Source organism: Sporobolomyces salmoneus, assembly GCF_050403485.1.
Source record: "Sporobolomyces salmoneus JCM6883 DNA, S_salmoneus_JCM6883_v1_ctg123, whole genome shotgun sequence".
Taxonomy (NCBI): Eukaryota; Fungi; Basidiomycota; class Microbotryomycetes; order Sporidiobolales; family Sporidiobolaceae; genus Sporobolomyces; species Sporobolomyces salmoneus.
This window is the reverse complement of record NW_027481040.1, coordinates 1-11872: the sequence shown is the minus strand read 5'-3', so window position 1 is coordinate 11872 and position 11872 is coordinate 1. Positions and strand designations below refer to the sequence as shown.

The 11872-nt window shown below is 53.4% G+C and overlaps 2 protein-coding genes across 2 annotated transcripts; both read right to left on the bottom strand.

Annotated features, from left to right (window-relative positions):
- Nucleotides 1-605: 605 nt before the first annotated feature.
- On the bottom strand, nucleotides 606-7815 carry JCM6883_001071 (uncharacterized protein; the record flags this gene model as incomplete). The annotated part of the gene is made up of 12 exons (XM_076635629.1): nucleotides 606-734; nucleotides 818-1317; nucleotides 1380-1692; nucleotides 1757-1837; nucleotides 2079-3166; nucleotides 3235-3409; nucleotides 3475-3742; nucleotides 4330-6245; nucleotides 6322-6451; nucleotides 6517-6548; nucleotides 6626-7569; nucleotides 7644-7815. 12 exons carry the CDS (start codon nucleotides 7813-7815, stop codon nucleotides 606-608), a joined length of 5748 nt encoding a protein of 1915 aa, XP_076484389.1.
- Nucleotides 7816-8326: 511 nt separating this feature from the next.
- UBP2 (ubiquitin-specific protease UBP2) lies at nucleotides 8327-11806 on the bottom strand (the record flags this gene model as incomplete). The annotated part of the gene is made up of 11 exons (XM_076635628.1): nucleotides 8327-8363; nucleotides 8460-8508; nucleotides 8600-8653; nucleotides 8733-8801; nucleotides 8864-9091; nucleotides 9169-9617; nucleotides 9685-10477; nucleotides 10546-10678; nucleotides 10749-11036; nucleotides 11099-11529; nucleotides 11606-11806. Coding segments are annotated over 11 exons (2732 nt in total), but the record flags the coding sequence as incomplete, so codon positions are not given.
- Between the last annotated feature and the right edge of the window lie 66 nt (nucleotides 11807-11872).

The following is an 11872-nucleotide window of genomic DNA, read 5'->3' as shown; positions in this document are numbered from 1 at the left end:
TCACTGACGCGGTCTTCGGCGATTCGTACGGTTCAATCATGCTCGACAGGACCTCATTTTCTCGGACTTCGGCATATTTCGCCTTCCTTTTCCCGCGGTTGAATGCTCTATGGGTTCTGGGCGGGCTTTGCTGAGGAACAACGCCTGGGATACCGCTTGGACAGAAGGAGGGACATCGGAATCGATCAGAACGGGCAGAGTAGGCACGAGTCGCAGAATTTACGATCTTCGACTCGCGAGAAGACTCTGAGATTACGCTCGGACGTGCAGGTCGACTCATCTCAGTCTCGGGATAGACTCGAAGACATGCGGATGAGGAGGACTCGATTCAAACTGCTCGGGATCTGCTCTGTTTCACGTTTCGAAAATCTGTACGAGTTGTTCGACCTCTCGCGATAGTCGATTCATTACCTCTCGCTCTCTAAAGCTTGGATGCCTCGCTCTTGCCTCTCTTGCTTGCTTTCCTGGAGTTTCTCACGAGCGTTCGTTCTAGCACAATTCAAGCTTTCACAAAAGGTTCACTATCTACTCAAACAGACGATGTAATGAGTCATTTCCACAGAGAAGTACCCTATCCAGCGTCCTCTCAACACATCACAATCCCGCTAGTCCCGCTCGAGCTTCTCCCGCTTGTCCTTCAAAATGCAGCTGAGGAGGAAATCAAAGTTGTCGGCTTTCATCCCTTGAAGGAGACTGGTGAAACCTCGGAGAGACGAGTTGAGTTGCTCTGCGGCCTATTGGGAGAAACTCAAGACAGGTGGGCGGATCAGCTGACGTCGGAGACTCGGAAAAGAAACATGGAAAAGACTAAACTCACCGAAGTATTGAAAGCTCGTTCAAAGACACGCGGCTTGTTCCACGATGATGCGGTCGTCGAGACGTACGGTATCACGAGATCGGGAGCAGATCCGTCGAGAGGAGCCGAGTTGCAGAATCGCTGACAGATTTCGTCGTCGGCAGTGTGGCATTGTTGATGGAATCCAGTGACGACGAGACGCGACGATTCGAGGAAAGATGGGAAAGGAGGAGGAGCATTGCGCTGTCGTTTCTTGGGGGTTTCGAGAGGGTTTTGAAAAGTCGAGGGAGTCGAGGAGAGAACGGCTTCGCGGAGAACGTCGCAAGCGCGGTCGTAGGCGATGTACGAAGGGAACGAGGTCGATGAGTTTGAACCGAGGTGAGCGTGAACGAGCGTAAGAAATCGGAGAACCGCTTCCGGAGTTTCGCCATTTCCAAACTTGCACCAGGCAAGAGGAGTACCGCATGAAGCGACGAGAAGCTGCAGCTTTGCGACTCGACGAAGCGACCACGTGTTCTTGACTGTAACAGACGAGAAATTGTCAGTCGAGAGCGCGAAGGAGAAAACGAAACGATGGACTCACTTTGGCTCTTCGGATACTGCTCTGTCCCCTCACCTTCTTCACCACTCAGTTCTTCGTCCCTTGTCTTCTCGTTCGGTCTAAATCCCCTCCAGCCTCGTCTCGTGACGGCTTCTCTCTTTTCCGAAAACATCTTCCAGGCGGCCAAATGTTCTGGATCATCGCACGCTTCCGATCGAGGATCTGGGAATGTCGAGATCGACTTGTTGCATCCAATAACTCCGCACAACTCGTGAGACTTGACGTGAGATTTGCAAAATCGCTGACTTCGTGTCTGTTTGATTGGCGGATTCGAGCACGACGGGAAGGCGCAAAGCTACAATTCACTGAAACGATCAGCTCAAAGTACTTCAACGGAAGAGGAACAGCAAGAAGCTCACGAAATGACCGATTGAGATTCCATCGCAAACACCGAACGTTATCTTCTCCTGAGGATCCGAGTCGGCGTCCTGACGTATCATCTAGCAGCAGAGAGCGTCAGTGATCGAGTTAGAGCACAGAACGGTGGGAAGGGCTTACTCCAGCTGTTATCTCGCTTTTCAACGATCCCGCCCATTTCACTCCCTCCCTTCTCTCTACTTCGATCGCCGGACCAGATTTCCAACCTCGCGATCGCGGCCTTGAGCACGTATCGCATTCGTGTGGGTTGAGAACATGGACGTTATTGTGCGAAGGGAAAAGGTATCGATTTGCGAAACGAACGAGAGTTTCGGAAGAAGGTCGCGCTGTCGAAAGGAGAGGATGACCGCGGATTTGAGCGGCTTCGAGTGACGATGAGATGACGAAGGAGCGCCAAACGTGAGCAGGCGTGAGCTTGAAGACGCCTCCGGTTGAATTCGGTTCGTTCTCGTTTTCTAAATCTTCCTCTTCTTGCTCTCCTACGGCTTCTTCCGAGTCCAGCCCGTCTTCTTCATTCGCCCCCTGTGAGTGTTGAATATTCCAAACGTCGGCAAACCCTCCAGGACTCACGCGCTGTCGTAGGAGCAGAGCTTTGAAGTGCTTCGAGAACGACGATGAAACCCAAACGCGATCCCCTACTTTTGTGTACGACGCCTCCTCCTCCCAAATCCAGACTTTGTGCTTCTCGTGAGTGATTTCGACGTGATCCGCAGAGTGTCGAGCGCGGCAAGCGGCGTTCGTGCATACGTGACAGGCGACGAGAATCGGTCGAGGAGGTTCCGAAGGGGAGACGAGAGAGAATGGACCATTCGGCTTGCTTCGGATGGTGAGGGGTGATTGACATTGGCGACAGTGTGTGCGAGGAGTGGTGAGGATCAGGAGAGGCGGGGAAGGAGTGGAAGGACGGGGAAGTGGGAGAGCGTTTTCTTCCGAAGGACTGAAGAGGTTGAGCGCTTTCGCCGCGAGCAGAGCTGAGCTGGATGGATCACGGCTCTTTCCTTCTCCGGGACTAGCCACGAGCCGAGCGAGAGTGTCGAAAGAACTTCCGAAAGTCCGACCGCTAGCAACCGCTTGTCCCTGAGCAATCGCCAGCATCTGTGCATTCTCCTGAAGGGACTGAGAGAGCTGGAGTAGGTCGAGCAAAGACAGGGTTGGCGAGAGCTGAACGAGAGATTCACACGTCTTGAGGAGTGACGAGGCGGCAGTCGAAGCTATGAAGAGCGAGAGAAGGGATGCAGAAGAGGTCGCATGTCGGCGGCGTTTTGTAGGCGAAGAGTATCGTCGGGTCGGACTTTCGGCGAGAGAAGAGGCTGGTGAGGTGGGAGTCGGAGAAGGAGAAAGGGAAGGAGTGGAAGGTTCGGGTCCTCGTCTCTTGACCGGAGTCACGTTCTCTGAGGCTCATACAAAGTAAGATGAGCTTACTGTCATCGATAACTGTATCAAGAGGAGCCGAACTGACCGGACTGGTTTGAATTCGCAGTCGAAGTTTCGCGATTCGTGCGAGAATTCCTCGTTTCGCCTTCATCGTTCGTTCGTGACGACGTTGCATACAGACGATGCGATTTGACGATATCTTGCAGGTCATCCAGAGTCAGCGATTCCTTCTTCGTAGTCGAAACCGGGATTTTGAGAGGCTTCGAAACTTTCGAGTGTCAGCTCGGGTCCGAAACCGGCGTTGTAACTTCCATCAACAACTCACAGCTATATGATCCGCCTCAGGCTGTCCTGCAGTGCCTCGTGTATCCTTATCCGACCGTTTCCCTCTCCCTGACCCTGATCTTCGCCTGGGATCTTCTTGTCCTCCCGTTGTCATCTCTCCCATGCTATCTGATGCATTCCTCGAACCTCCGGTCCTGTCTGTTCCGGATCGGACGGCTGGATTGGTGTGGAAGGGAGACTGATCGATCCGAGGAGGAAGGGATAGCGAATAGCCGAGCGTTTCGAGTCGTTCAACCACTGGAACATCGCTAGACCGCGTACAAATGGGTCAGTATTCGGTCGCGAGCTCTTCCCGATCCTCAAAGGCTGAGAAAGGAGACTCACTTGTTTTTTTTCACCCACGATCTCGTTCGTTCCATCGGAGAACGGGGTGGATTGCCGTTTCGCACCATGATTCTCTCGCTCCTTTGGATGGGTTCTGCCTGTCGTCAATCGGTGGTGCTGTCGAACTCGGAAGGGGAATGAGTGAAAAAGAGGGATCTGTGTGAACAAGCATCAGCCCCTCGGAGAAAAGTCCGAGGTAAGCGACCAATGCTTTTTATTTCGCTTTTCACCACTTTTGGACCATGATTTCCAGCGTCTATCTGCGACGGACTCGAAACGGGTCGCGTAATGCCACGTCTGAAGCGGTAGAAGACACCAAGATCTTTCAGAGGGTGAATCGCGAGATAAGGCTTGCAAATCCGACAACAAAAATCAATCGACATAAGAATCTAGCAAAGATGACTCGTCATACACGCTGTTCCGACTTCGCTCCTCCATCACTCGCTCTCCTCCTAGCTGAGACTCCGGGTTCCGAACCGTTGCCGTTGACTCGGAGCTTCTACCTGAAAACGATCTCGACAACGATTCATCCGTGATCCCGCTCTCGTCTCCGGTCATCGTGTTACTCGTCTCAAAGTCCATTGAAGCCGCCATCGAGGAACCTCTCGACGATCGTTTCTTGCTGGCGGCAGGACGGCGAACGATTTTTGCTCCTCGGGAAAGCGAAGGTTGCGACGAGGGTAGTGGAGGAGGGGGCGAAGTGGTTCTTCTGGTCGACGACGAGTCTGGAGGTAGAGTGTTATCGTAAGAGTTGGTCGAAGGAGCAGGCGGGGCGTCGAATGGTTCGGAAGAAGGGGGAACGAAGGGAGTTTCGCTTGGTCCGTCGATGGGAAGTGATTCGTCTAGTCGAGCGGGAGTATTGAGCGGAAAAGTCGAGGGTAGGGGACCGTTCCCTTCGAGAGACGATCCGCGAGGCGGAGGAAGAATCGCATCGGTATTCTCCGTCGGAGCGATTTCGATCGCTAGCCCGGACAATCCATTCTCCAGCGACTGCGCCTTGGTATCTTCGTGTCTGACTATGCCCCTCGGTGCATCCGACAGGGTCCAACCTTTCCCGCTCCTGAAAGATACGTTTTCCTCTTTCGACGAACGTTGCTCTTCACCAACCAGACGGGCTGTCGCAGGTGAGCCGAGGCGGGTCGAGACGATTGGGACATCTTCGTCGAACGAAGAGTCGAGGGCCGACGCGAGTGACTGAGAAGCGCTTCGAGGACGGAAATCTGAAGCGGGAACGGTTCTCGTCGGCGTGTCGAATGTCGAAGTCGATCGGCCGTGGGATGATCGTGATGGTGATCGAGAGAGTGGAGGAATTGAGAGATCGGGAGAGAGTAAAGGAAGATGGGTAGAACGGCTGAGAACGGGAGATGTCGAAGGCGAACGAACTGAACCCGCCATTGAGCTTCGTCTTGAGGATAGAGGGGAATCCGAAGTGTCGTCGATCGATCCGTTGTGAGCTCGTCGAGCCGAAGAAGAGAGCAACAGGGGTCGAGGCGCGTTCGAACCTCCGGGTGAATTCGAAGGCGAAGGCGATCTCATTCCTCCGACTGGAGGAGTGAATGGTGTTTCCCTCGGTCCGAAGTCGTCCGAATGTCCTCGCTCCGATCCCGTACTCGCCATTAACCGTTCCCCAGCATCTTTCACCCGATTCGCAAACTGTTCTGCCGCGACTCGTTCCCTCAATAATTGAGCCTGAATCGCGAGGTTGGTTTGAGCTTTGAGGAGTTGAGCGGCGGCATCGGAGGATTGCAGTCGAGAGGCGGTCGTCGAAGCTGATTGAGCGGCGGCGAGTTGGAGATTCGTCGCTCGTTTCGAAAGATTCGCTGCCTTGTCCGAGCTGGCAATTCGAGACATCGAGTTCTTGAACCATCCTCCGAGGGAAGAGACGGTACCTTTACGCTCGTCAGAGTCTTCATCGTCGTCGTCGAGGCCGTATTCGGGAGTTTCGAGTTCGGCTTCGACGATCGAGGCGATCGTTTCCCGTTCCTCCATACGAGCGGGCGGCGGAGGAAGAAGTTTCCCTTCTATCATCGTCACGTTGTTGGCAAGCGATCCGGCTGACGAACGAGGCGACGAAAATGCGAGCGAGCCGAATGCTCCTCCTCCTCCTCCCCCTTGACGTGATGCAGGTCTCCCTGACAAGCGCGATTCGGTGGTCGAAGAAGAGGTCGTGTCGAGTTCGAAATCGTTCGCTTGAGACGGTCTCGAAGCGGTAGAAGCAGGAGACCACAACTTCTGCTTCAACAAGCCGGCGGATTGTGAGAGGCTGCCGACTCGCTTGAGAGGACTCGATGATTCCGGTTTCGGAGTCGAAGACGATTGACGACCGGCTCGTCGTTCCCGAATGTCCCAAGCGAGGAGGAGAAGTTTGTCGACGGCGGAACCCTCGATCGAGGGAGATTGAAGGAGAGCGTAGAGCTTTGAGAGATTCTGTAGAGCAGACAGTATACGTAAGCGAGTTGTTAAAAGTTGTGAAGGGGTCGACCAACGAGGCTTAGAAACGTACGGTGTATGGAGAAAGGAACGTTGATCGATTTGTGATCACGATGGCGAGAGCGAGATCGAGGACGTGCGACAACATAGGCGAGAGCGATTCAGGCTGTTGCTCGTCTCGAGGGTAAACAGAGATGATTCGACTGGTAACGATTTCGCGAGAAAAGTCAGTCGAGGCACAGCTTGATCAGTAACGAGATCCACTTACTCCCAGATGCGCACGAGGTCCGGTAGCATGAACTGTAACCAAAATAAGTGGGATCAGTAACGATACGACATCGCGAGTTTCCATTTTGCGCGAGAAACGAGAAACTCACCTCATTAGCGAACACGGTTGTCAACCATCTCAAGATAACCCCTCCGAGATCGACATGTTTCCTATCGAGCGTGTCGGCGAGTGTCGGATCCAACCAGAGAAGGAGACCCTGAAACCTCTCGATCGTCGCTCCCAATCCGTGCGTGAGTGAAGTCTCTCGTCCAATCGTATCGAGTGTCGGAACGTAGAGATCTCGAAGCTGCGAGACGAGGCTACCGAAGGCGAAGAAAGTTGTAGCTTCGACTTGGCGGGGCGAAAGAGTTGGGTCGGAAGCGAAGATGTAGTAGAACACGGCGACGAGGTACGACATTCCTTGGACGTACGAGACTCCGGGATTCAGGAAGGCGTATACGAAGAGCGGTCGAAGGAGGGCTTCTCGTCGGGTCGAAGGTCGTCGAGAAGAGTGGGAAGGAGTCGAACTGAATGATTGCGGCGCAGCGGTCGGGGTATTCGGGGAAGGGGGTATATCGACAGCAGTGGTATCGAGAGAAGAGGGTATATTGAGGGTAAGAGTCGGGGGAGGAGAAGGTGAAGGGAGAGCGGTAGTCGTCGGTTCATCTGAATCTTGTTGAATCGGAGTTTCGCCCCGGCCGACCCCTTTCTGCGACAATTCCTCGGCTATCCGTGTATCCATTTCGTCCAATGCACGTAACCTCGCCCAAAGTGCATCTTCTCGACCGTCCTCGTCCCCATCGGTCAGAGTTGGTTCGACGCTGAACCAAGAAAGGGCGCCAAAGGTTCTTTCGACGTCCCGTTCGATCTCCCTCAGTAGCTGATCGTATCGGTGTAGGGGTTGATGAAGTTCCGGAGGTGGGAGAGACGAGATGGTGGATTCGACTTCGGAGAGGAAACTCGAGTAATCGGAAGCGAGAGTAGCGGTATTCGAGAGGTTGAGAAGCCGGCGGTAGGTCGAAGGCCGAATGTGAACTGGGTCGTCGGGTATACCTGATCGAATAAGCAGAGTTTAGCCTCGAGGGAGCCGAAGTGAACAAAGGAAGGAAAGGGGAGGGAGCGCATACCTTCTTGAGCCAATCTCCGTAACTCCTGAGCTCTCCAATGTTCCTCAAACTCTACCGAAGCTCGTGCGGGATTATCGGGCGTCTGAGAGGCGAGAGGAGGTCGAGAGGAGCTTGTTGAACCATTAGCCTCCTCCTCCCTCAGCAGGAACTCGAACCGTTGGATTCTACACATTGGGGCATTAGCTCTGTATGTATATGAGCCGCGTATAACGGTTGGAGAGGCCGAAGGAACTGACCTCTGCGAGCGAGAGGGGTTCATCATAAATGACGGAAAGGCGAGCTCTCCTGCTGTCCGTAAAGCGTTGTCGGTCGAGCTCTGGGTTGATCAGAGTGTGATTAAGGCGTTTGTCGTTCCAGCGCTGCCGTGCGGATGCAAGAGATGCAGAACGAAGGCGAAGTTCGCGCGTGACGCACAATCGCACTTTGAGGCGCGAATGACCTCTCTTTTCGCGTTGTAGGTAGAGCGTTAGATGATCGACGATGACTTCTAGATGTTTGACGAACGCTCACTCCAGGAGCGAGAGAAAATTCCAGAAACGACGTTGCGAAATTGATCCTCGAGACCAAATAATCAGGCCGTACGAGAGGGAGGGCACTCGAGGGAATCTACACACAAAGCGGGAATAACAAGAGAGCAATCCGTAGCTACAGAAAGGTATCGATCAAAGCGGGAAGAGGCGAAATTAGTCGAGTATGCGTTTGATTGTTTCGATGGCATCCCTGTCGTCGTCGATAGCAGCAGCATGAAAGAAGCTCATCGTCAGCTCGTGACCACCGGCGGCTCAATCGACAGTATGATGAGGAGACTTCACTCACAGACGATCTTTTCGACAATAAACGAGAAAGTAGGCGTTCGTATCGCTCACTGTTCAATCACGCACGGGCACAAGGTAGAGCACATGTCAGTGATGAGGGTTCGTAGGGTGCATTAGAGTCAGAAAGCCTTTCCAACTCACTCGTCTCTCGGTAGATTTCAGCCCGATCAACGGTTGAGATCACAGAGTCATTGTCTGTCGAGACCAAGGCGGAGATCAGTCAAGTTCCGACGTGCCTTCGACTTGCTCCGGAGAGAGAGAGGTAAAGACGCACATTTGAGCCAACGTTTCGGATCACTGCTATCTCGTTGATAGATGAAATAATGACCGGAGGAAGCGGTACCTGTGGATCCCTCAATGGATTAGCCCTCGATTCGAAGTCAGTCAGTGAACGTGAAAGCTCACCTCGATGAATGAATACGGCACGAAGCTCATAGTCGTGTTCTGGGGAGTATTCCCAAATCTCTCCCGCTTTCTTCCGTAGAAGGTCGATTCGTTTCCGCAGTACGACGATGTCGTTCTCGAGTGCTTGAGCTTCGAGCGCAATATCCTCCGCAAGTTCAGGGTTCAGGAGTCCGTCGAGTTCGTCGGATATCGTGCCGAATTTATCGAGAGTGTCCTTGAATCGCTGAGCTTGATTGACGTTCTGCATCAAAGTACGAGGTTTGAGTCAGCCGAGAGAGAGGACAGGCTGATGTGAGAGCGAAGACTCGCCTGTTCGAGATGGGCCAACTTTGTTTTCGCTGCCTCGAGTTGTTGCCTGATTGCGGTCGCCGAAGCTTTCTTTTTGAGGATGACGGGATCCGTATCGTCTCTCTCGAGGTATCGGGCGAGGTTGAGTTCTTCAGGGAACCTAAGATGTGCGTTACTCTTGAAGATTCTTCCTTTTTCGCGATCGTACTGAACTCGTTGAAGTTGGATGTGGAGCACAGGCGGAAGTTGAAGGAGAGAGATCGTACGTCGAGCCGATTTGCCTTCGATCTCAACGAGAGTGTCGTCAAACACAGCGTCGAGACCGTCGTAAATGTCGCGATCGAAAGAAGTTGGGGGAACGTCGACGAGGAGTGAAAAGAATGGTTCCTCCTGTTTGCGAATCGGCTCCGAAGTCGTCGAAGGGCCATCGAAGGAGAGCTTCTGTCGGTTCTTTCCGTAGAAGATTCTGTCGCCGTGAGCAAATTCAGTCAGTTCAAGTCGATCTTTGAGAAGAGGAACATCGGCAAGCTCACCTCTTTGGCAAACTCTCGATCAGTGTATCGTCGACATTCGTTGCGTTCGCCTTAAAAGCCGTCTCGATTTGAAACATGACGTTGTCCATGCATTCCGTCACGTCGTTTTGGCGTCCGTAAGCCATGTAGCTCGAGACCTGCGCTTCTAGCTTCTCATCCTTTGTTTGTTGACGGGCAGGAGGCGCCGGTCGAGGGGGGAGTGCGGGAGCGACCGGAGGAGCGACAACTTCGGATTCAGGTCGAGGTGAGGTGTGACTCGGTTCAGTCGAAGTCTCGGAGACGTCGACGAGGGTGGCATCTTCCGAGACGAGTTGATCGACGGAGCGACCTCGTTTCGCAATGCGCTCGTCGTTATCGGCGAGAGTTGAGGAGGAAGCGCGAGCGAGGGAAGGACGAGGCGAAGCTACGGTCATTTCGGCATCAGTAGCGACAGGAGCACGATCGACCATCGAGTCCGACGACTGTAGAGTCGAAGAGGCGGCATCTGAAGGAGTAGATTGTTCGATCGACGTCGATTCACCTTCCTCCTTTTCTTCGGTCCTCCTCTTCCCGAGTACTGTCGTCGACTTGTTATCGACCTTGACTGGTTCTTGCGCCTTCTCGTTCTCGGCGGGCTCAAGGATAATGAGATCGTCGTCGTCTTCGGTCGAAGTGTTCTTCTTTTCCGTTGCGATCCCGTTCTCTTCCTCCTTACTCGGGACGAGAGCGAGATACGCCAATTCGGTTTCGGGAGAGACGGCGGGTACATTCGAATGAATGAGGTTCTGGAAAAGTGTTTGAAGGAGGAGAACGACTGAATCGACGACGAGCACGCAGCGGATCAGCGGAGGTTGAGAGAGAGACACGATATAAGGGACTCACAGCGTCGAGACCTTTCAATCTCGGCCTTTGTCACTAACCTCCCTCCAACCCGGATCTGATCAGTTACAGTCTCGTTCCCGTTCGTAGAGAACGCGAGGACTGCTTCTCGCAATTCTCGAACTGTGAAGAAGTACTGCTCGAGCGGATAATGTCGTCAATCCATGCTCGAGTGTAAAGTTTCGCAGAGGAGGGTCGGCACTAACCTGAAGAAGGGAGTTGAGGTAGCAAGTATTTGCGATGTTCGTCAAACCGACCGGTACAGTAGGATCGACCCTCGGAGCTACTTGCCAACGTCCGGTCGAAGCTAGGCACGCGATGAACAAGCGAGAAGTCAGATGGGAGCGAGCGGAGATTGAAGGCTGCGACATACAATCGAGAGGTAGCTTCGTCTGCACAGCGGCTCTGAGACGGTCGCTGTTGCGGTCTTCTGCGATGGCGGTGAGAGCGGCGTGCATCTTGTTCTTCTCGGCATCGTCCTTCGCGTCGGTAACCTGAGGAAAGTCAAAAACAAAGCTCAGCGTTGAGTTCATCCGATAAGGGATAGGTCACTCACTCGAACGTCGTAGACCATCACGAGCGTCTCATCGTCAACTTCTTTCTCGATCTCGAGCGCTCGGTAAGCTTTCGCCGGGTCCATCTTTTCCGCTTCGATTCCGAGCATACCAACCCCACCTTGATCTTGCGAGTCGTCCGACGTGATCAACAGAGTTCGAAGCATGTCGCTATTCCGGTGTTCTGCGATTGTCTTGATCGCATCCTTCAGAACCTTCCTTCGTTCGGGATGAGTCACGTCCTCGAGACGTTTCGATACGGCAGCCGCGAGATCGTCCTCAGTTGGGATGCGTTTGGGCTTGAGGCGAAGTTCAGTGTAGGCGTTCTCAATCTCGGATCGAGAGATGATTCCTTTCGAGCGTTCGAATGCGATCTTGGTTGACAGAGTTTCGGAACCTCGGGCGTTGGCGATTTTCGACAGAGCTTCGAAGACTACACACGAGAACCAATTGTCAGATGCGTCACATGTTTTCTCGAGACGGGACGATTCGCAGGAGGGAGAACTCACAATTCGGAGAATTCTCGGGCCAGCATTTCATGTTAGCTTCGTGAACCTTCAGGAGGGATTCATCACTCAAATCTGGTGTGGCACCGAGTTTCGAGTATTGGGAAGCGAGAGGGTCGATGACTGGTTCTTTCGACGAGGCTGCCTTCGAACGAGAGGCAGAATTGACCTCGGTCCAAAGTTGAGACGAGTCGAGTTTGGTCACTGCGATGTTCACCAGTCGGTACGATCAGTCTCAGTCATCAGGAGCGGCAGAGAGAGAAGGGCTCA